At 38.6% G+C, this 23,022-nt stretch overlaps 1 protein-coding gene and 1 pseudogene across 4 annotated transcripts in view; both read right to left on the bottom strand.

Moving 5' to 3' along the window:
• CKAP5 (cytoskeleton associated protein 5) overlaps positions 1-23,022 on the bottom strand; it is an 89,844-nt gene that overhangs the window by 47,569 nt on the left and 19,253 nt on the right. For all 4 annotated transcript variants that reach the window (XM_059709493.1, XM_059709496.1, XM_059709495.1 and 1 more), the window contains exons 2-13: positions 20,456-20,549; positions 19,776-19,969; positions 18,101-18,307; positions 13,524-13,695; positions 12,587-12,719; positions 12,267-12,367; positions 9,327-9,440; positions 5,312-5,416; positions 1,973-2,062; positions 1,701-1,865; positions 1,032-1,160; positions 209-391 (exon numbers count right to left, since the gene is read on the bottom strand). In XM_059709493.1, coding sequence (XP_059565476.1) covers positions 209-391; positions 1,032-1,160; positions 1,701-1,865; positions 1,973-2,062; positions 5,312-5,416; positions 9,327-9,440; positions 12,267-12,367; positions 12,587-12,719; positions 13,524-13,695; positions 18,101-18,307; positions 19,776-19,969; positions 20,456-20,512 — 1,650 coding nt within the window. In that variant the 5' untranslated portion in view covers positions 20,513-20,549. The remainder of the gene's footprint in view (positions 1-208; positions 392-1,031; positions 1,161-1,700; positions 1,866-1,972; positions 2,063-5,311; positions 5,417-9,326; positions 9,441-12,266; positions 12,368-12,586; positions 12,720-13,523; positions 13,696-18,100; positions 18,308-19,775; positions 19,970-20,455; positions 20,550-23,022) is intronic.
• On the bottom strand, positions 13,746-18,071 carry LOC132241218 (prothymosin alpha-like; annotated as a pseudogene).

Below are 23,022 nucleotides of genomic sequence, written 5' to 3'. Positions count from 1 at the left end.
TTTTATCTCTATTAAAATTTCAAATAACCAAATGTATTGTTGGAACACACTGTCTTCATAAACAGATGTTCTGCTATATTTTGAATGTGGTAATGAGTTCATTTCTCAAATGAAATCATATTGGAAGGACCACTATTAACGTAAGATTGAGACCCTACCTTATATAAATTCTAATTTTTAAACTATATTTTCAAAGTCATCTACTAACCTTAGTAGCAGGTGCTTTTTTTAAGGGTCCAGGTTTGGGTACTGAAATATCCTTTGTGTCCTTATCTCCTGCGGCTCCTGAAGAAGCAGTCCTTCCAGGAACAGGCTTGAATTCCTTCTTTTCAGCTGCCAATCCAGCTTTCTTACCATGCACCAGCTCTACTTTCTCTGAACATTCTTTGATCTGGAGAATGAAATTGAGATGAACATCATTAAGCCCAACTTTGAAACACCATCACTATTTTATTACTTAATAGGTCATCTAAACTAGCAGTTGCCAGCCTTTCGGACATCACGGGCCACCAGTTGGCAACTGCTGCTCCAAAGGTTTCCTTAAACCAGTGGTCGCTAACCTTTCGGACCTCACGGACCACCTGGCGACCGCTGATTTAAATCACAACTATATGAGAATTTAGAGAGAAAAGTTTCCTTTTTAACAAAGATAAATTATCCAGAATTTCTTATATTTTATTTCTATACAAATTAGAATTATAATAACCACATTTTAAATAGAAGACATTCATATTTAGAAAGGTAATTTTCCAGATATTAGAATAAATTTATTTTAAAACAGTGTTTTCACCTTTATAGATTATGGTTACTCAGCTTTATTTCTGTTATAATTTCAAAGATGTTTCTACTAATATGATCACTGTAACTTGAGATAAAATTTAAATCTTCAAAAGCTATACCTTCAAACTCTAGGTGTGAACCACCAGTGATGATGAAATAAATCTCATGAGTTGATATCAGTTTTGTCTTAATAAAACAGAACAGACAAATACACTATTGTCCAATTTCATTATAATCTATTACTAACTTACCCTGTCAAGCTTAAGTTTGTCCACATCAACTAAGAATGGGTTTACTGCTTTCTCACCAACCACCTTCAAAGCGGTACCCAACGCTTCAAATGCAGCATCTCTGACTTCAGGAGCAGAATCATTGATGTGCTATAGTCCGGAAGTAAACAACATTATCTCAATATAAGGTAATTTAAGTATTACTGATTTTAAGTCAGAATAATGGTTGTTTGATAAAAAAATTTGCCTTTTACAATTCACTGAAGCTAAATATTGCTTTCCTTTTGCCAATTAACAGTTACTCTTTCACAAATTCTTTTTTGCTTAAGGAAACTCTGATAATCCATTCAGCATGTAAGTGCCTCCTTCTCCTCCCGCCCTCTATCTAAAGTGCCTCACATTCAAATGATCTTCAAATAATCCAAGCTGTATGCCTGTGCTTGGCCAGATACAGCTGAATGCCAGTAAATGGGCCAAATAAGAAACAAAATGTTTAGCAATTAGAACTATAAAGCTAACTTGTGTTTAAAGAATACGAACATAACAATACAAGAATTTAGATTCAAGTTTCCAAAGCTTCTCAGAAGACTATAATCAACAGTCTGAAAGCCAGTCACTGTACATAATTAGTAGGGGAAAAAATCTTCCCTAGATATAAAATATTCCCCCAATTTCAAAGAGAGTCTATACCTTAAGTAGACCAGCACAAAAGGGCTTTAGCAAGCTCTTAGGCAGGGTAGAAGCAGTGCAGTGGCGGAAGCTTCTTGCAATAAAAAGTGATGTCTGCTGCTTGATGGTTGGATTTTTATTATCCATTACTGCTAAAACATCCTCACTGATGTTCTGTAGTGTGGTCTTTAGAAATAAAATGTGGTCAATGAGCTTTTCTCAACTGCAAAGAACAATCAAAATATCGCATTAACAAAATTTACTTTAGACAAAAGCGCATGTTGTGAGCTTACAGTAAGGAAGATTGCGTCAATTGCCTCCTGCAGGGCTTGTACTACTTGAGGCTTCTTCTCTTTGAATTTCTCCAAAATGGTTGGCACAACCTATAAAAATGAACAGCTAGAATATTATCTGGCAACAAAAAGAAATGATGTATTGATACATACTATAACATGGATGAACCTTGAAAACATTATGCTAAATCAAAGAAGCCAGTCACAAAGGATCACATATGTATGATTCCATTTATATGAAATGCCAATTCCATAGAGACAGAAAGTAGATTAGGGTCTAGGAGTAGGGAAGAATGGGAAGTGACAGATAATGGGCATAGGGTTTTTTTGGGGGGTCATAAAAATGTTGTGGCATATGCCCTGACCAGGAATTGAACCGTGACCTCCTGGTTATAGGGTGATGCTCAACCCTTGAGCCACATGGGCCAAGGCCAACTATAATTTAGTCAATTGAAATGTGTTTAAAAAATTGTTTTCTAGCTTGAATACTTATCCCTAATAAAAAAGTATAAAATGTTCTAATAAGTAACATAAAAATGACAAAAAGCTCATTAATACACTGATAGCATATTCACATAGATATTATACAATATGCATTGATTGTTATAAAAATATTAATTATAATTTTACTTCAATATATGATTTATGTGACTAAGGCTTTTTTGGACCTTATTTTTATTTCCCTGGTAACAAGCTAGTCATGATTTATTTTTATTTGGTACTATCATTTTTCTCAGTTAAGTTCTCTGAAATTATTTTTAATTCTATGAGTAAATGAGCTCCAAATACCATAACTACGAGAGGTTAGATATTAACTTCATGATATAAAACTGACACATGGTATGGACTATTAGGAGACTCCTAAGTTCATCTAGGGCAGCGGTTGGCAAACTCATTAGTCAACAGAGCCAAATATCAACAGTACAACGATTGAAATTTCTTTTGAGAGCCAAATTTTTTAAACTTAAACTATATAGGTGGTACATTGTTATTAACTTAATTACAGTACTCCTAAGGCTTAGGAAGAGCCATACTCAAGGGGCCAAAGAGCCGCATGTGGCTCGCGAGCTGCAGTTTGCCAACCACGGATGTAGGGAATCAAATGGTAAGTGGCTAGCAAGTAAAACCTAACTGAGTCTCCTAATAGTCCATTTTCAGATGCTGGAGCATTCTAAGTAATTCAGACCAGATTTAGAGGCAAACTGACGAATGTCACAGTTAAATATCTCAATTTACTAAAGCTGTTATCAAATGTGATTGTTTCCAAATTTATACAAAGAAAATAGTATATTCAACAAATGTCTTCAGAGAGATTTCTTAGAATAAAGTAAACTGATATATCACCAACAGTGTAACCTATGTAAAATGTCTCAGGTATATGAGTAAATTATTTTTTAAATAGGAAAACACTATAAAATATATCTTATATATTAATTTCACTTCTGGTTTTATATGGCCTTTCCTACTCTCATTTTTGCTCTGTCCTGGTTATTCTAAGTTTTATTTCATCCTGTTATACTATATATAATGTTGCAAGAACAGAGCAAGGTATCCTATATAGTAAAAGCCTAATATGCTAATTGTCCAGTTGTCCATTCAACCAAAGTATAATATGCTAATAACTAGGGGCCCGGTGCACGAAATTCGTGCACTGGGTGTGTGTGTGTGTGTGTGTGTGGGGGGGGGGGGGGGAGTGTCCCTCAGCCCAGCCTGCCCCCTCTCACATACTGGGAGCCCTCAGGCGTTGACCCCCATCACCCTCCAATCGCAGGATCGGCCCCTTGCCCAGGCCTGACGCCTCTGACAGAGGCGTCAGGCCTGGGAAGGGGACCCTCATTTCCCCCCATCACTGGTTCTGCCCCCAGCCCAGGCCTGATGTCTCTGGCCCAGGTGTCAGGCCTGGGCAGGGGACCCCCAGCTCCCCGTGGTTGCAGGCTCCGCCCCTGCCCAGGCCTAACGCCTCTGGCTGAGGTGTCCGGCCCAGGCAGCGGGGACCTGCAGTGGCAGCGGCCCCGCGATCGTGGGCTCCGCTTTAGGCCCAGGCAAGGGACTCCTAGCTCCCGGGACTGCCAGCTTCGACCGTGCCCAGCTCCCATCGCTGGCTCCACCCCTACTTCCTGCTATCACTGGCCAGGGCGGCAAAGGCGCCTGATTCTCTGATCATGGCTGGGGGGCAGGGCAAAGGCGGCCCCAGGGCCGCCTTTGCCCTGCCCCCCAGCTCTTAGCTCCCCCCTGGGTTTCCGATCACTGTCAGTGGCAGGGGGCTTCTTCCTGCTTTCCCTTTCGCCTCCCTGCATTGTGCCTACATATGCAAATTAACCACCATCTTGTTGGCAGTTAACTGCCAATCTTAGTTGGCAGTTAATTTGCATATAGCCCTGATTAGCCAATGAAAAGGGTATCATCGTACGCCAATTACCATTTTTCTCTTTTATTAGTGTAGATATGCTAAAGCTGCTCAACCACTCGCTAATAATATGCTAAGGCTGCACCAACCACCAGGGGCAGATAGTCGACTGGTTGACCAGTTGCTATGATGTGCACTGACCACCAGGGGGCAGATGTTTCAACTGGTAGGTTAGCTTGCTGCAAGGGTCTGGCCAATTGGGACTGAGCGAGATGGGCTGTACACACCCTGGAGCCCTACCATGGTCCTCCCCAGCTGGCTAACCTCCCGCTTCCTTCCCCGGCCCAATCGTGCACTGTTGGGGTCCCTCAGCCTGGCCTGCACCCTTTTGCAATCATCCCTCAGGGGATGTCAGAGAGCGGGTTTTGGGCCGTTCCCACAGGCCAGGCCGAGGGACCCTGCTGGTACACCAGGCCTCTAGTTAATAAATAATAAGCAAATCAACTCAACTCAACCAAGTACTTTAGGCCAAGTGCCTGATTTTCTACATAAAGCTAATGAATTTAGTTATAACTGACATCTTCATTGAAATGTTATGAGGAGTTATGCTCAATATTAATAAAACTTAGAGAGAAATTTATATTACCCAATATATAAAGATCTATGCTGAAGAGCTGTTTTAAAGCATAGAGCAAACTAGTCTGACATTCTTGATAATATTGTTGATTTGTACTTAAAATAAATGTTAACTGCCCTGACCGGTTTGGCTCAGTGGATAGGGCGTCAGCCTGTGGACTCAAGGGTCCCAGGTTTGATTCCGGTCAAGGGCATGTACCTTGGTTGCGGGCACGTCCCCAGTGGGGGATGTGCAGGAGGCAGCTGATTGATGCTTCTCTCTCATTGATGTTTCTAACTCTCTATCCCTCTCCCTTCCCCTCTCTAAAAAAAATCAATAAAATATATTTTTTAAAAAATAAAAAAATGTTACTTACGTGTCCTGCATATTGTCCAAATTTCTTCCTTAGCCCAACAGCCAGGCCAGTAAGACATTTTGCTGCCAAAGCCACCAACATGACATTGGTGTCCTTTCCAACTACCTACAGGGAAAAAGAAAACAACCACCACCAGTCACAACCCTGTAGAAGAGAGCTGAAAACTTTCTCTTAAAAGAACTCTAAAAGCTACTATGTTAATAGCCAATTAAGTTTCCTACAAACGAGGAGATTCTTCTTTAACAGTATCAAATTTGGGAGCTTCCCTTCAGTATGTTTAGACTCTATCTTGAAGTTTTATTAATAAAATAGATATAAAACCTCAACTTCCAATCACTAACTCTCCATTAGTGATAGTCTGGGCTGTCAGAGTTGCACACTGTAGAGGAGGAGACTCTGATAATGGATGGGAAGCTGGAAGCCACTGACTTTGCTTTGGGGCAGGGAAGCTAAGACAATGTTTTTCTGGAAGACCCCACAGAGCAGCAGCTTTCAACATGTATACCCCAAGAGCACAGGTAGAAACTGCCGTAGGTACCATCAAGAAGTCCATGCAGACTCCAAATTACAAACACCATTGCAACCATTCCTCTGAGGGATTTTCTGGCTTCACAGTTACCAGTTTAGTTACCTAATGATATCAAGTTTGTATTTAAAGCCTCTTAGCAGAGTTTCCTCCAGCACTCTTCATACTACCACACTCCTATATTACACCCCACAGAGCCTAGCACTTACCAAAACTCACAGGTAGTTGCTGTGTCTGTGTCACTTTAGCAAGACAGTGACTATGCCTGGGTTCTTTCCTGCTAAAATTTTACTGTTGGCCGAAACTGGTTTGGCTCAGTGGATAGAGCGTCGGCCTGCGGACTGAAAGGTCCCGGGTTCGATTCCGGTCAAGGGCATGTACCTGGGTTGCGGGCACATCCCCAGTGGAAGATGTGCAGGAGGCAGCTAATCGATGTTTCTCTCTCATCGATGTTTCTAACTCTCTATCTCTCTCCCTTCCTCTCTGTAAAAAATCAATAGAATATATTTAAAAATAAATAAATAAATAAATAAAATAAAATTTTACTCTTGGTATACTGCCCAAGTCACCTGGTATTAAAAAGCTGCTTTTAAGTGCCCCAAACCCTTGTTTTTTTGTTTTCTGAAGTAGAAGTAATGCTTTCATTTCACTATAGATTTTATTTTATTTTAAAAGTTAGAGGCCCGGTGCACGGATTCGTGCACCAGTGGGGCCCTCAGCCTGGCCTGCACCCTCTTGCAATCCAAGACCCCTCAGGGGATGTAGGACTGCCTGTTTCGGCCTAATCCCCCAAACTGGCAGTCCCGACATCCTCTGAGGGATGTAGTAGTGCGAAGCAGCAGGTGGCCAAGGAGGAGCCTGAGCTGGGCGCTGCACCACTCCCGCTCATCCTGGCCCTGCCGCCACCACCGCTCAGTAGCGCTGCTGCGGAGGCTTGTGACGCCACAACTGTGCTTGCCAGCCCTGAGCCCAGCATCTGCTTCCTGGTGGTCAGTGCATGTCATTGCGTCATAGGCTTTTATATAGATAGTAGAGGCCCAGTGCGTGAAATCATGCAGGACCCAGACCCGCTGCACCGTGAGACCCATCAATGCACCTCCTGGTGATGGGTTGTTTGGTCATTACGGTCACTGGCCTTTTATAATATAGATGGTTTATTAATTTTAGAGAGAGAGGAAGGGAAAGGGACAGAGAGATAGAAACATTGATCAGCTGCCTCCTGCACACCCCCCACTGGGGATCAACCCTGCAACCTGGGCATGTGCCATGACCAGGAATCACACCAGTGACCTCTTGGTTAATTGGTAGGTGTTCAATTACTGAGCCACACTGGCTGGGCTACTCTGGATTTCATAATCCCTAAGATTTGGTATTCTGTAAGCAGAACGCTTCATTCCAAATTCCCCAAATTAACCAATCAGTAACGCATAACATGCAAGGAAGTTCTAATTGGCACCTATATGTAATCCCTAAGTGCTGAGGAGTAAGGATCATAAAGACACTTAACATTTATTAAGAATGAATTAGATGACAATTTTATAGGTGCTATAATCCTATTTCATTTAATACTCATCCAAACTCTATAAAGCAAGTACTATTATTATCTCAATTTTGTAGATCTCAAAAATTAAGTAGACATTAACTTGCTCTAGGTCACAGAGCTAGCAAATGGTGGTTCAAACCTGTTTTTACACTAGAGCTCTTGCTTTCTTACCCGCAGCACTTTCTGGTCATTCATAGACAAGCACAGAGCTACAAAAAATCAGAGTTGCCTGATGTGCACATTCTCAGCTGAGACTGAACAAAACACTACTTTCTTCTTTCATACAGAAAACAAGTATCTTTTTTGTGATCTATTTAGTGTCATGTTTTGGGGGGTTTTTTTGTATGCATTTTGGTTCTTTTTATTATTTTTTAAAAATATATATTTTATTGATTTTTTACAGAGAGGAAGGGAGAGGGATAGAGAGTTAGAAACATCGATGAGAGAGAACATCGATCAGCTGCCTCCTGCACACCCCCTACTAAGGATTGAGCCCGCAGCAACCAAGGCAGCAACCAAGGTACATGCCCTTGACCGGAATTGAACCTGGGATCCTTCAGTCCGTAGGCCAACGCTCTATCCACTGAGCCAAACTGGTTAGGGCTCATTTTGGTGCTTTTTAAAAATGTGCTTTCACTATTTAAAATGACCCTCAAGTGTAGTGCTGAAGTTCTGTTCGGCGTTCCTAAGCACAAAAAGGCTGTGATGTACCTTACACAGAAATTTTGTGTGTTGGATAAGCTTTGTTCAGGCATGAGTTATAAGGCTGTTGGCTGTGAGTTCAATGTTAATAAATCAATAATATATATTAAATAAGATGTCTTCAAAAAGAATAAAACATGGTTATGTATTGTTTTATGTGTCAGTTGATAAAAATGTTATGATCAGCCCTGACCGGTTTGGCTCAGTGGATGGAGCATCGGCCTGCGGACTGAAAGGTCCCAGGTTCGATTCCGGCCAAGGGCATGTACTTTGGTTGTGGGCACATCCCCAGTAGGAGGTGTGCAAGAGGCAGCTGATCAATGTTTCTAACTGTCATCCCTCTCTCTTCTTCTCTGTAAAAAATCAATAAAATATATTAAAAAAAAAATGTTATGATCAAAGGGTTGCAGGATCCTAACCCTGTATTTCCCCAAGAAATAATGGTTCAGTATTTGCTAATTCAGCATTTGTGGTAATTTTATAGACCATAACTACTGGAATAATGAGAATTACTGTACTTAATATAATTAAAGATTAACCTCCTTCCCCCACTAGTTTAATTCTCTGTAATTTCAGGCTGAGGAAAACAAGCCAAGTTTTCAATCTTGCTGTATTCAAGACGAAGTCTTCAGTTTGTTCTTACATTCTATAACCATACCCACGGTGTTTGATCTATACTTTCAGATTTTATGAAAAGCCAGGAGATAAAAAAATATCTATCAGGAGCAATCAACTTGGTTAGACCTAAGCAATATCAATGGAATTATTTTCTAAAAATATTTCTTTCTAATTTAGTACTTGCCTGCTTTATAATTGACCATTATCCTGTGCCTTACATGCTGATACAATATAGTGTGTCATCATCCGCCAACTATCTAAGAAATAAATTCTTCATATGTAATATCTGTCCTATTAAATGGAGCAAAATAAATAGTTCATCCTACAGAATTATAAAACTGGAATACTTGGGTCTAGGTCAGCAAGACCCTCTCTTTCTTGAGGTGTACATGTTATTAAATAGCATACTTAAAATGATAATAAACAAAGATTGAAAACCAATCCCTCCAAACTAAACGAGAATAATAGTTTTAATCAATCTTTTAAAAATAAATGCTTAGAATTTAAAACCACCAACAGTGTTTCTTAAATAGCAATGTTTTGTGATAAAAAGGATGATAGATAAAGAAAAATACAATGGCCTGGGCTGCTGTTGGGACACCAATGTTGAAACTCCTCACGTTTACCTTCTTCAAAGCTTTTACTAAATCTGCATAATCGCCTGCTTCCAATTTGGGGTTTTTCACTAGTACTTCTACAGCCTCCAGGGCTTCTTTTCTCTCTTGCCATTTTTTTGCCTCCTGCAAGACACAATACGAGTCATTTGTAGAATAGAAAATATGACAGCAAAATAAAAGTCTATTTCTTTCATGCTACTATTTCAAAGATAAATATTTTCTGTTTTCAGAAACTTTTCTAAAGCTGGTTAAAAAAACAAAACTGCAAACCTGTACAGCTAATCAGAATGTTTTGCTCACATATATAAAATTGTGTTCATATATAAAAAGTATTTTCATATTTCATATTCCTAAGTTCTAAAGTAAGTAAACAGAATAAGATGCCATAGGTTTTTCCTTCTCGTTTTCTAGTGAGCAGGTATCAAACAGAAAACATTGCTAGAAAGCATTTCTAAAGTTTCCGGCAGTGGCACAACTACAGGAGAAAGGAATTTCCATACTGACAACACTAAAAAGACCAGAAAAGAACAATCACATAACCAACAACCAAAACTGTTCTAATTTTGAAGATTAGTTTTCTAGGTTGGGAGTAAAATGTTAACCCTCTTCTTTTATGGCCATAAAGGAGAATATGCTCCACTAGAGATCAAGGAATCATTCAATATTTTGAATATGCACTATTTGAAAGAATTGAGGACAGAAAGATGATAAACTAGCCTCCCTAGAGGACATTACCGTTCATTTCAATTTATTAAATATTTAGTTGTTAATCAGAAGTTTATAGAATATGAAAGGAGATATTAGCAGAGATAGGAAGCTCTTTAGTGAATAACTACAAGGCTTTGGTAACCCAGCAAGAGGTTTTAACCTTGTTTAGGCTGACAAATAGGATCTCTCCTAAAAAGTGATGCTTAAGGTGAGATCCAGAAGATAAAGAGGCATCATGAGCTGAATGGGGGGAGAAAAATGAATAAGTAGAAAGAACAGCAATGTTAAGTCCTAAAGTTTATAAGAAAAAAAAACAAGTGTGGCACATTTGATACTGGGAGAAGTTCCACATGACTGGAGTGTGGAGAGCAATTAAAGGTGTGACTGGAAGGTAAGCAGAGGCCTCAAAGGTACCAGAAATGACCTTCAGGGCCACAGGATGATCTCAGACATCATCTTAAAACTCATGGAAGCCATTAAAGAGTTTTATTGAGGCAATGATATAAGAAGATTTGCATTTTGGTAACTGACACCTCTAATTACATTGTGATATCTGATGGGAAGGAGGAGGCAAGAGCAAAGACAGGAGTCTTCTAAACAGACAACTGTAGCCCTAGCCGGTTTGGTTCAGTGGATAGAGCGTCGGCCTGTGGACCAAAGGGTCCCAGGTTCGATTCCGGTCACGGGCATGTACCTTGGTTGCTAGCGCCTCCCCGGCTCGGGCCCTGATCAGGGCTCATGCAGGAGGCAACCAATTGATATGTTTCTCTCACATTGATGTTCCTCTCTGTCTTGCCCTCTCTCTTTCCCTCTCCCTAAAAATCAATGGAAAAATATCCTCAGGTGAGGATTAACAACAAAAAAAAAAAAAAAGAAGAAGAAGAAGACAACTGTAGTACTGTAGCACATTAGGCAAGATATGATGGTGGTTGGCCTAAGACTGTTTCTCAATTGGGGATACTTTTGTCTTTTGGAATACATTTAGCAAAGGCTGGAGACATTTTTTATATCAGGACTTAGGAGATTGGTATTACTGATATCTAGTGGGTGAAAGTCCGAGATGCTGCTAAACAGCCTACAAAGCACAGGAGAGTCCCCAAAATAAAAGAATTATCAGGGGGGAAAATGTCACCAGTGCCAAGGTCAAGAAACCCTAGAGTAACTACTAGACCAGGGGTGGGCAACCCCTGGCACACGTGCCAAACATGGTACGACAGTAACTTTTGCTGGCACACGAAACCCTCTCTTATAATCTTCCATTTACAATTTTTTTCTTAATATCGATTTTTTTCTTTTTCAGATAAATTCAGTGTAGGTGCATCTTAGATAAATAATTTTACGTAACAAGTTATCTTAAAGACCATAGACATGGATTGATGAGAGAGGGGAAGAGCAATTTCAATAGTGTCGAAAACGAACTATTGAGGGCTTGCAATGCCATTCCAGAAAATTTTTTCTGTTTAAAAAAACTTTGCAACAGCATTACTCTCCATGTTTTCATCCACATACACTTGTGAATCTTTGTTCTCAGTGATGAATTTTGTTAAGTCTCATAATAGGAGTAGCCTGACGGATGAAAGTAGTAGCTCGTGCATATCTCTGAAGGTCACGAAATATAAACCTCATGTAAAATCTCTGTCATCAGTGATGCAGCAGCAAAAGTCCCACTGATAATATCAAACGAGTCATAAAGTTTTCTGTCAGACTGTCAGTGTACATGTATACATTAAGAAATAAATGTATTTTTCATCATCATATACTGTGTTTTTGTCGCTCGAATGAATTTTATTATTTCTTCAAGGTTCTTCACATACGTACACCTTAAGAGATATCAAGTAGGCGTAACATGTTCTCAAAAAATTAGGGTTGGCACGCAGAAGAATTTTGAGTCAGAGATTTTGCTGGTTTTGGCACGGACTCACAAAAAGGTTGCCCACCCCTGTACTAGACAGTGGGATGAAAATATGGAGATGAATTTGAGAGATATTTAAAGGTAAAACCAGAGAGACAATAGGAAAAGGCAGACATCAAGAAAGTGTGCTAGTTTTTGGCAAGATGTAAAAAAAGTGCAAAAGTATATATACAAAGTCTATGGGAACAAAGAAGCAGCAACTAATTCACTCTGTTAGAGAAGATATAGGGTGGAAGGGTACACCAGGAAATGTCTCAGCAGAGCATTTCTAATCATACTATAGTAGCTACTTAAAATGAAATAAATGAAAGAAGTTTACCATTACTTACAATTTTATCATAAAAGTCTTTGGGAAGTTTGGAAAGAATTTCTACTGCTTCCAAAAGCTCATAAGCATCTATCTGTGGCACCTCATCACCATCATCACCACCTTCCAGGAGAAAAACAACAAAAATGGATGGAATGATTTTATTTCTGTTTTCAGTCCTCTCACACCTCTAATGAAATCTTGATATAGAATTATTAGTACTATATGCAGCTTATATTTTATTAAATGGCAGTCCTATAAAATATGCCTAGTGAACCTGTTCTTATGGTAGGGCCTGTTCTTGCCAATTTTTATAGAGACAGGTGTTTAAAATGGGCTTACCTCCCTCAGCATCTCCACCAGCGGACTGTTGCTGTTCCAATTTCGCTTGTAATTCTTGCTGGGAACGCAGAAACCGAGTTGGTTTAGGAGCACCTGTTGGCAGTTTGACCCATTCTTCTTCTAGTTCTTTCAACTGTAAATATAATAAAATATTTTTAAAAGATTATCTACATCTCTACCATTAGATAATATACTTAACATTTATATTTACTTATGTAAGAACTTAATTTCTTTTAAAAAAATATATATTTTATTGACTTTTTACAGAGAGAAAGGGAGAGGGATAGAGAATTAGAAACATCGATGAGAGAGAAGCATCGATCAGCTGCCTTCTGCACACTCCCTACTGGGGATGTGCCCGCAACCAAGGTACATGCCCTTGACCGGAATCGAACCTGGGACCCTTGAGTCCGCAGGCCAAAGCTCTATCCTCTGAGCCAAACCGGTCAGGGCTAATTTCTTATTTATATGGCTCTAAAGGGACAAGATAAATTTAAACTGTATACATTTTGTAGCATAAGACAAACTGACTCATATTTACTACACTGAAGATGTACCGCTGAGCACACAGAAAAAAGAAAATCCATTTTTTTGGCCACTCTTATTAGTTCATGAATTCAGATATATTTGTATCAGATAAAGTCTATAATCAATTATAACAAAAAAAGAAATTAATTTTGTCCAAACAGATATTAAATCCTGCTACCAATAGCATTATAAAGGGATCTTTTAAACTGCTACAGATTCAAGACTAAGATACAGGAATCACCAAATGCATGGTATTTACCTTGAGAGGACAAAGTAACAATAGAGACAAGTTGGCTATGCTCAGAAGAACCAACTGATTTAAATAATTGTTTGTAAGGAGAGAATATCAACAACAATAAGAAGGAAACAACTTCATATATTAACCTGATGCAAAAACTTTGTGCCTCACCTGGACAGAGTTTATATTTTGTAATGGAGGTCTCAGAACATCCCGAATCCATCTGTAAATCTCCACAGCAATTAGTTTGGCTTCATCTCGAACACCCTTGTCTCGAGACTCGAAGAGTTTTGGCAACACTTTGATAATTGGCTTAAGCAAGATGATTTTGGAACCAAATTCACTAGATGTAAAATATTGGAAAAACAATTGTCAACGTGCTTGCTTGGGTAAAGTGTTAGCTTTCATTCACACAAACATAGTTCCATATCCATATATTATAGAATTATATAAGTTGAGTTTTAAGGCAGAAAAGAAGGGAATTCATAACCACATCTAAGTTTGTATGTCATTATTCCAAAAACACTATTTAATGTCTTGGGTCCAAAATAATACTACTACATTATTTATTTATTTTTAATATATATATTTTTTATTTTTAGAGAAAGAGGAAGGGAGAGGAGAGGGAGAAAGAGAAACATTGATGTGAAAGGAGAACATCAATTGCCTGCCTCCTGCGCACTACCCTACCCGGGATTGAGCCTGCAACCTGGGCATGTGCCCTGACCAGGAATCCAACCAAGAACCAGAAAACTTTTGGTGCATGGGACAACGCCCAACTAACAGCCATACTAGCCAGGGCAAGATTACCATTTTAAAGCTAACTTTCTAGATAACTAGAGTAGGAATAATTCAAGTCCTTAAAGGACCAACATTTTTGTGATATCTTAAATATACATGCATATACATATAAAAGCATAAAAATATAAACAAATATGTTTATAAATACTTAGATGAGTGAAATCTGCTTTCAAAAAACTTTTTAATAGTTCTTACAATTAAGGTGGTTTGCTCAACTCAATAGATAACTAATCCTGGCAGTATGTGGTTTCATTCCTGATTTTAAAGCTATTACACTGTAACTCCAGGCAACTTAAACCTTTTGCTTCAGTTTTCCATAGGAAAAAGTTGTATTCTGACTTCTTTAAGAACGGTAACACAATTACTAATTTACTTAATTGTTATTTTTTCCAGCAAAATAAAATTCCAGTTTATTGTTGTACAACAGTTTCACACACATCAAAAAGACCAAATAAACAAACAGCAACTTCCTAGCCAAAAAAAGAAGAAAAAAGAAACCTTTAATTTTGGGCCCTTTTAACCATTTCATATAAACCCAACTACTTATAGTAGAGCCAAGTGTATACACAGAAAGTTACTGGATTGCTCTGAGTAAGATTTTTTTTGTTGTTTTTGCTTTTTACAAGGTTTTTTTTTTTCTCCTTTGGGATTATAATGAACATGGTCACTCCACAAATAAAGTCAGAAATAGGATGGAGAATGTTCCAAAGGCTGGTTTGGTCATCGCGAGGTCATTAAAAATGGCTAACTCCTAACAATATGTACAAAAATATAAAATGTAAATAAAAAATACAAATTTTCCTTTTAAAAGTACTTTTAAGAAAAAAAGCAGGACCTTGGAAGTTTTGGTTCTTTGGGTGGCGAAGATCACATGTCATCTGTGACTCTTTAAGGTAACCAGGTTTAGATTCTGAGATGGGAAGTGGGGGATGAATAGGTCACAGTGACCTTTTATGGGGAAAAATTTTAACTTTTCCTTTTTTGCTGTTTAGCCATCCTCACTGGTCTTCTGCTTCTTGGTGTCAACATCCTCATCCTCATCATTTTCAGCTGCCCATTTGCCAGTAGCTGCCTCAGTCTCCTCAACTTCATCTCCATCTTCTTCTTCATTATCACCTTCCTCCTCCTCTTCCTCTTCTCACCTCCTTCTTCCTCTTTTTCATCTACTTCCTGCTCCTCATTTTCCTCATAGCATTCCCATTAGCAGGTGTGTCTCTTCCATTCTCTGCATCCTCCTCAACTTCTTTCTCCTTTTAAGTCCTTGGTGGTGATGTCAGAGCTGGTGTCCATGGCCACATCTGACATGGTGGGGCATGCCAGTGATCTGCAGCAGATTTTTTAAAAAGGACTCTGGCGAAAAAGCAGTGGTAGAGGAGGTGTGGGGCAGACGTGGCTGCAGCGAAGGGAGAGGCGGCCACAGGAACAATGCAAAGATGGCTTTTCAGAGCAGCCAGAGGAAAGGTAAAACTGTAACCTTATATATCTGTCACATATTATAGTTTTAAGTTCCCATCTTGCCAAATTTAGCTTTCTGATTCACTGTTAACATTTCTGAATAACATTCTGGAGCAAGAGGAATTTAGTTATAAAAGAACACTGAAATTCTCTAGTAAGACCCATATATATTACTCATCTATGATCTAATGTGTACAGATTTATCTCAAATGCATATATACAACAAAATTTTTCAGTAATAGCTACTGACATATTCCAATAGGCCAAAAAAGGAGACTGTGAAAATACTCTCTCTAGAAGTGATATTTAACAAGACACCTGATTGTGTAAATAGTTTAAATATAGGTATCTTAACATGAAACTAAACTAGATATCTCCAAGATTGCCTATGATAATGATAAACCATTCTTTTTAGGGATGCTCAATATGGTGCCTGAAGAATCTAACATTTGGAATTCTTAATTTTCCTTTACATTATTACTGTTTCATCTGATTTTTTATTTGTTTCACTATCCTTGCCTGCTTCTGAAAGATAAAAAAACGAAGCCAAAACAAACAAGTAAAAAAACATTTGGAGCAGGTCTACATGGAAAATACCTTAGAAAATTAATTTTGATACTAAACACATTACTACAGAAAAAAACAAAAGGGTTCTAGGAGCCCGTTTTAGTGGCCACAGAACAATATTTGGTCTCCTGAAACTATCACTAACAGATAGCTTACGGAAGCTCTGGAATCTAGGATTGAACATTTGGTCTCAAGGTTCTTGAAGGTCCGAGAGAACTGTCTAGTTCCACTTATATATTCTGAGATGCTTTAGGACAAATAAAGAACCATGCAGGGATGGGACTAAATTAAATAACATCTATAAAAAAGATGTAAGAAGATATGTCTAACTTGTTCTTTTTCTACCCTTATTCTCCTAGTCAGTTTAAAATGAAGTAACCAGAGTTTATAGCATTCTAGATGAAAAACTTGTAATTAAAAGGTAGAAGATTATAGTAAAATATATATTTTATTAGATATCTAATAAGAACAGAACAGATGTATTGATACAAGCAGTTTTGATAATCAAGTCAATTCACTAAATTTCTAAGATAAGAACCAGCATACTATTTACTATTCATAAAAATACATGCCTACTATAATAATAGGCTAGACATGAGGAAACATTTATTTCACAAGAATCTAAGTGAAAGACAAATTTTATAAAAGAACATTATGAACCGAAATGAAAGACAACGTAAGTTTAAGACATAAACTGAAGACAGTTTAACAAAATTTAAACATTTTGATACTTTTATTAAGATAAACACCAAAGGAAGCATTTTCTCCAAGAAGTAGGTCATATGCAAAATCATAAGAGAGTTGAGTTGAGATGATCTTCACTTCCGTAGGTCACACATTTAGGGTTTCAGTAGAGCTGTTTTCTAAAGCAGCGGTAGCCAACCTTTTGGACCTCGTGGACTACCAGCGGTCCACGGACCACCGGTTGGTGACCGCTGTTCTAAAGTATCTCACGTGGATGGTTTGGGGGCTAGGATATCAGATAAGGACTGCCAAATCAGATCTAGTGGTTTGTCTAATTCAGATTTCCACAGCAAATTACAACCACTTACTCATGAAAAACTTCACCACCAAATTCTAAGGCTGAAAATAACTTATTACACAAGAGTAAGTTATTTTCTATTTGCTATTGCTGTACTTCTGTTTAAAGGCATATAGCATTTGCTTCTATTTTATAAAAAGGCACCTAAACAAAGGTCTACCTTAGCCAACAAACTATGGATAGCTAACACTTCAAAGTATATAAATTTATGTCAGATAAAGAGCTGCTTAAATACCCTGAGGAGTGCTTTTCAACAAAAAGGCCAATTCATTATCTAAGAATAGGTCAGAAATATTCCCTGTTCATCTTCCTTAGAAAGGAATTTAAGCCCTAGCTGGTTTGGCTCAAGGGATAGAGCGTCAGCCTGCAGACCAAAGGGTCCTGAGTTCAATTCCGGTCAAGGGTATGTACCTTGGTTGTACCAGACTCCTCCCTGGCCCACGCCCTCCCTGGTCAGGGTGCGTGCAGGAGGCAACCAATAGATGTGTTTCTCCCACACTGATATTTCTCTGTCTTTCCCTCTCTCTTCCATTCTCTAAAATCAATGGAAAAATATCTTCGGGTGAGGATTAAAAACAAAACAAAACAAAGCCACAAAAAAATAAAGTCCCCTACTATGAAAGAAAGAAAGAAAAAGAGAGAGAGTAAGAGAAAGAGAGAGAAAGAAACTTAAATAAAATAACTATGCAATACACTTGAAGGCTAAAATTACTAAATATAAAGTGCCACACTCGAGGAATGAGTTCAGCTTTTCTAAGTCACTTTCCTGATGGGTATTGTGCCAAGTCAAGTCTAGCAGTTTTTATTTCTGTTTAAACCAGGAACTCAAACTCAACTGAGACACCCTAGTTAATAGAACGAATGCAAAAAGAAAAGGTCTTACCTTAAGGCCTTCCTCAGGGTCTCTATGCAGGCCACTATAATCTTGGGGTTCTTATTGTCCAGGCCTTTTAGGAGCTCTTCTTGCACAGTCTCTCCTTTCTCAATCTCTATGTACATCAGACAAATCTCGATACCTAGCTCCTTGGCTTTGGCTTTGGGTTGGTTGAACACTTTACTTACAACACCTGATACAACTTCTCCTGTAGTTCTGTAATATAGATTATAAACAACAACCACACACACAAAAACACACCTTTAGTAGGAAGAGCCAGAAAAGGTCATGTAAGGTAATGTATGTGTGTGTGTGTGTGTGTGGGGGGGGGGGGGGGAGATACACAGTTACTTTTTAAAATGCTTAAATGAGTCTCTAAATGAGTCTCTAAATTTTTAAATTTATGTTTGAAAATATTAAAAAACTAGGACTGAACATTTGGTCTCAAGGTTCTATTACACAAGAGTAACGTGAAAAGGTTTAAGACATTCATACCAGACAATAACACAGAACCATAGACTGTTTATAAATGTAGAAAATTCAAACAAGAAAACAAAAATCCCTTGAAATTCCACCACTTCCAGATCTTTCTATACACACACAGATATATTATACAAAAGTAGGATTACGAAGTCCTCGATTTTGTGGAATTTAAAAAAATAATAATTTTAAACACCTCTTAAGGGAATTTCTTCACAGAAGGAATGGATATACACCTTTAGTAATAAAAGGCTGCTCCCAACTCCTTGGTAAGACTACAGTAACTTTATTGCTTTGCATCTCTTCTAAATTAAATAACACTTGTACTATTGGAAATTGGAGGAATTGAGTGGGCTGGAATTACATGTAGCACTTGTCAAAAAAGTTTCTGGAATCAGAAGAAAATGAAATTAAAAAAAGGAATGACTTTACTAATGGCAAGAAAAACTTGGTGATGTTAACAAAACTCTCAAATTATGATTGTTTTTATTAGTATAATCTTTGAAGTAAGTCAAGTATATATTTCTTGTACAATTAAGTCAATGGCCCCCTTTTGTGGGTGTATGGGGAGGGGGAGGGGGCTCCTTTCAATGACATAAAGATTAGTTAGAAAAATCAGGTTTAAGAGGTATGGGAGAGAGGAGTCACTAGAAACATCTACCGTTCGTAGCTCAAGTCAAACAGGCTGAGAGTCACAGAGGTCATTTAGTTAGCATTGCCTGTCCTAAGAGATAAAAATGCCTGATGGTCACAGGAAGAAAGATGTGATTCTAAGATCACCTAGCTGGGATCTTAGAAAAACTTTTTCGTAATGCCCAAATATTTTCAGTGAAATTCTGATCATTCCTTTGCTAACAACCTCTCAGTTTCTTCTAAAAGTTACTGAAGATTTTCCTTCTTAGTCTAGAAGGAAAGGCTCAAAAGGAGAAAACATTACTTGTTCATCAAAACTTAAGGTAGGAACTCAAGATCTGATTCCTAATTTGTTCCCCGTTAGAGATCTCATGTACTTCTGAGAACAGATAAAGACTGAAAACAAAACAAAACACCAAAAGCCCTGCAAGTATCAAGGAACTATGAAAGAAAATGAATATATTCCAAAAGTGCTAATAACTAAGAACAGTGATCCATAAATATACATAGATTAATCTAGGTAGCATCAGACGGGGTTTTTTAACAGAACAGTTGAAAAGAAACTACTTACTTTCCTGCTACATGGGCATTTTCAACATAAACAAGTGCAGCTTCTAATCCTTTCAGCTGAACCACTGCATTGGAATCAGTAACAAATTTTTTGATCAATCCTAAAAATTTGGACCATTCTGGGCTCTTTTCATCTCTTATTTTCTGGAAGATCTTCAGGGACTCTTCATACCCATTTAACCTTGCTTTCCACAGCTAAAAGAAACATCGTATTTTAAAAAACAAAACTTAATAATACTATTATTATTTATTGTTAATTAAGGGGAACGGAAAAATAACTACCCTATACCAGATAATCTAAACAAAAGACACCATGAGTGGAAACAAAAAAGGAGTTAAGGAAATTAAGATACTTTTAAAAAAAATTAGCTAATAAACTTTTTCTTGTAAATATTTAGTATTTATGATATCCTACAGGGTCATCTAAAATTCGTGACAGGCCATTCTAAATGTATTTCAATTGGATACAAAGTATTCAAGTATTATTACTTCTTTGGAATATGGCATTAAAGATGTGATAGTTCAAACATGAATCATCCTGCTGAAACTACCCAATCTCCAAAAGTATGTTGTTTTCAGTTGTACTATGTAATCATTGGGCAGGTTTTAACTATACTACACAGTATAACTGCAGACAAAACAAGCCAATATACTGAAATTTGAGTTCCAGTAAAGTCTCACCTTGTGTTCACATTTCTGATCAACTGGCAGTTTCAACCACTCACTGTCATCTCCCATTGTGCTTCCAGTTTCTCCTTAGAATTAACAGTAATTCCTGGCCAAATAAAAATCGATACCTATTAATTCTAGCATCCAGCAGTCTCTTAAGACAAAATGATTTTTCTCAGATTTTTATTTTATCATGATGCACCAATAAAATTTAAAACCCATTCTTTGTTTATATACCCATTTAATTACATTAATAGAGCATTTTAAAAGTAAACACACAAAAAAGTCAATAAAAAACTCTAAATAAATCTAGAAAGGACAGATATCTGTTAAAAAAAAAAAAGACGCTTAAATATTTCGCCAATGGGAACTTCTTAGATACATGACAGAGAGAATAAAACAGAAGAGCTGAGCTACTTGGCCTCTTAATAAAAGGGAAAGAGAAGATGGCCCTGGACAGGTCAGGTCAGGTAGGTCAGTTGGTTGGAGCCTCATCCAGATATGCCAAGGCTGTGGGTTTGATCCCTGGTCAGGGCACCCAGAGAAGCAACCAATGAATGCATAAATAAATAAAACAACAAATGGATGTCTCTCTCTCCCCCCTCCCTCCCTTTCTCTCTCAAACCAATTTTTAAAAAGGGGTAAGAGAAGAGTTTCAAAGAATGTCATACTTTCAACTGTTAACCTAAAATTCCTTATAGAAAGTAATCAATATGGAAAAATCTCAATGCTACCCAACTCTCTATCTAATTATGGCAAGTATGACTTTAGTCAATATTTATGTAAACTAGTAAAAAATTAAATTCCTGAATGAATTATTCCTTTATAAACCTTATATTTAAACAATTTTTAGTTAGAGAGGTTTACAGTCAACATTTGTTCAATAACTTTATTCTATTCATTTAGGTAACATTTATTTCTGTTTATAAAAGTCATTTATGCTAACTGCAGAAAATCTGGAAAGTACAAAAAATATATAAAGAAGAAAAGTATTAAAACACAATTTCACCAATTTGATGAACACTAAAGTGTATGTCCACTTGAGTCCTTCCAGACTTTTTTCAATGCATATCTATATATATATCTAAATATAAAACCATAATATGCAAATAGACCAAAAGGTGGAACAATCAAACAGCCGGTCGCTATGACATGCACTGACCACCAGGGAGCGCACGTGCGGAACATGGCGGGCATTGGTCGTGGTGGGATGGTGGAGCAGGTAAGTGGGGGCGCCAGACCAAGGTAGGGCGCCGGCCACTGTCATTGGTGCGAGCCTCTGGTGGTTACTGAAAATTCTTTGCTCCTGTGAGCCGCAGTCCCTCCTGACGCTCACACCTGCTGCCGGTGCTGGCCTCACTCGCACCCACTGCCAGCCCTGATCACCCAAGGACTTCTCCACTTCCCCTTGCTCCTGAAGGGCAATTGGGGTAGCAGCTGCCACTCACACCCACTGCTGGTACTGGCCCTGCTTTCACCCGCTACTGGCGTTGGCCCCAATTGCTCCGCACTGTCAGTGGGTGCGAGCAGGGCAGGCACTGTCAGTGAGTGGGAGTGGTGGTGGCTGGAGTGGGGTTGCTGGCGGAGAAGGAACCCGGGGCCACGGAGGGAGGGAATGGGCAGGAGCGCGGAGGATGGGCCGAGACCCGCCCCTATGCCCACCACAGCTTCGCAGCCCACAGTTCCTTTCAAGGTGCATGAATTCGTGCACTGGGTCCCTAGTACGGTATATAAAATACATGAAAAAAAGAAGAGGGGTAATCCTCTTGAAATCTTTTTCTTTTTAAAAAATATTCTTTAGTTTCTTCATTAAAAATTTTTTTAGAGTTTTGATTGTTTGTTTGTTAATATTTTTAGGATGTGTGAAGAGATTAACCAAAGATCTTATATGCATACTAGAAGCCTGGTGCACGAAAACTCGTGCACTTGGGGAGGGGATGTCCTCAGGGGATGTCTGACTAATGGCTTAGGCCTGCTCCCGGAGGCGATCAGGTGGGTGATCTGGGGACAGCGCTGGCTGGTGAGCAGCCCACCCCCATCACTGTCCCCTCCCTCTGCCTACTGGCATGTGCCTTGGCTGGCCTGGTGCCACCTGCTCGCTGGCCCCACCCCCCGCTGACCTGCCATTCCTCCATTTGCATATTACACTTTTATTATATAGGAGATGCATTACCCATGGACACAGGCAATAGGGTGGTGAAGGCCTTGGGTGGGGTGGGAACTGGGTGGAAAGGGGCAAGGGGAGGAATAAGGGGGACATCTGTAATACTCTCAACCATAAAAACTTTTAAAAATGTTTTTATTGATTTCACAGAGAGGAAGTGAGAGGGGAGAAACAAAAACATGGATGAGAAAGAAATATAAATTTGCTGCCTCCTGCATACTCCCTTACTGGGGATGGAGCCTGCAATTCTGCATTGCCCTGACTGAGAATCAAACCAGCAACCTCCTGGTACTCAACCAACTGACCCACATTGGCTGGATGCAATCTTTTTTTAATACAGTCACAAACATTCTCCCATATTTGAGAATAGGATGTTTAGCACTCCATTTTTATCAATCCTATTGTTGGAATTTAA

This window comes from Myotis daubentonii, chromosome 9 (genome assembly GCF_963259705.1).
Source record: "Myotis daubentonii chromosome 9, mMyoDau2.1, whole genome shotgun sequence".
In the NCBI taxonomy this organism is placed as follows: Eukaryota; Metazoa; Chordata; class Mammalia; order Chiroptera; family Vespertilionidae; genus Myotis; species Myotis daubentonii.
Note: the sequence above shows the minus strand (reverse complement) of the source record. Positions and strands in the feature narration are given on the sequence as shown.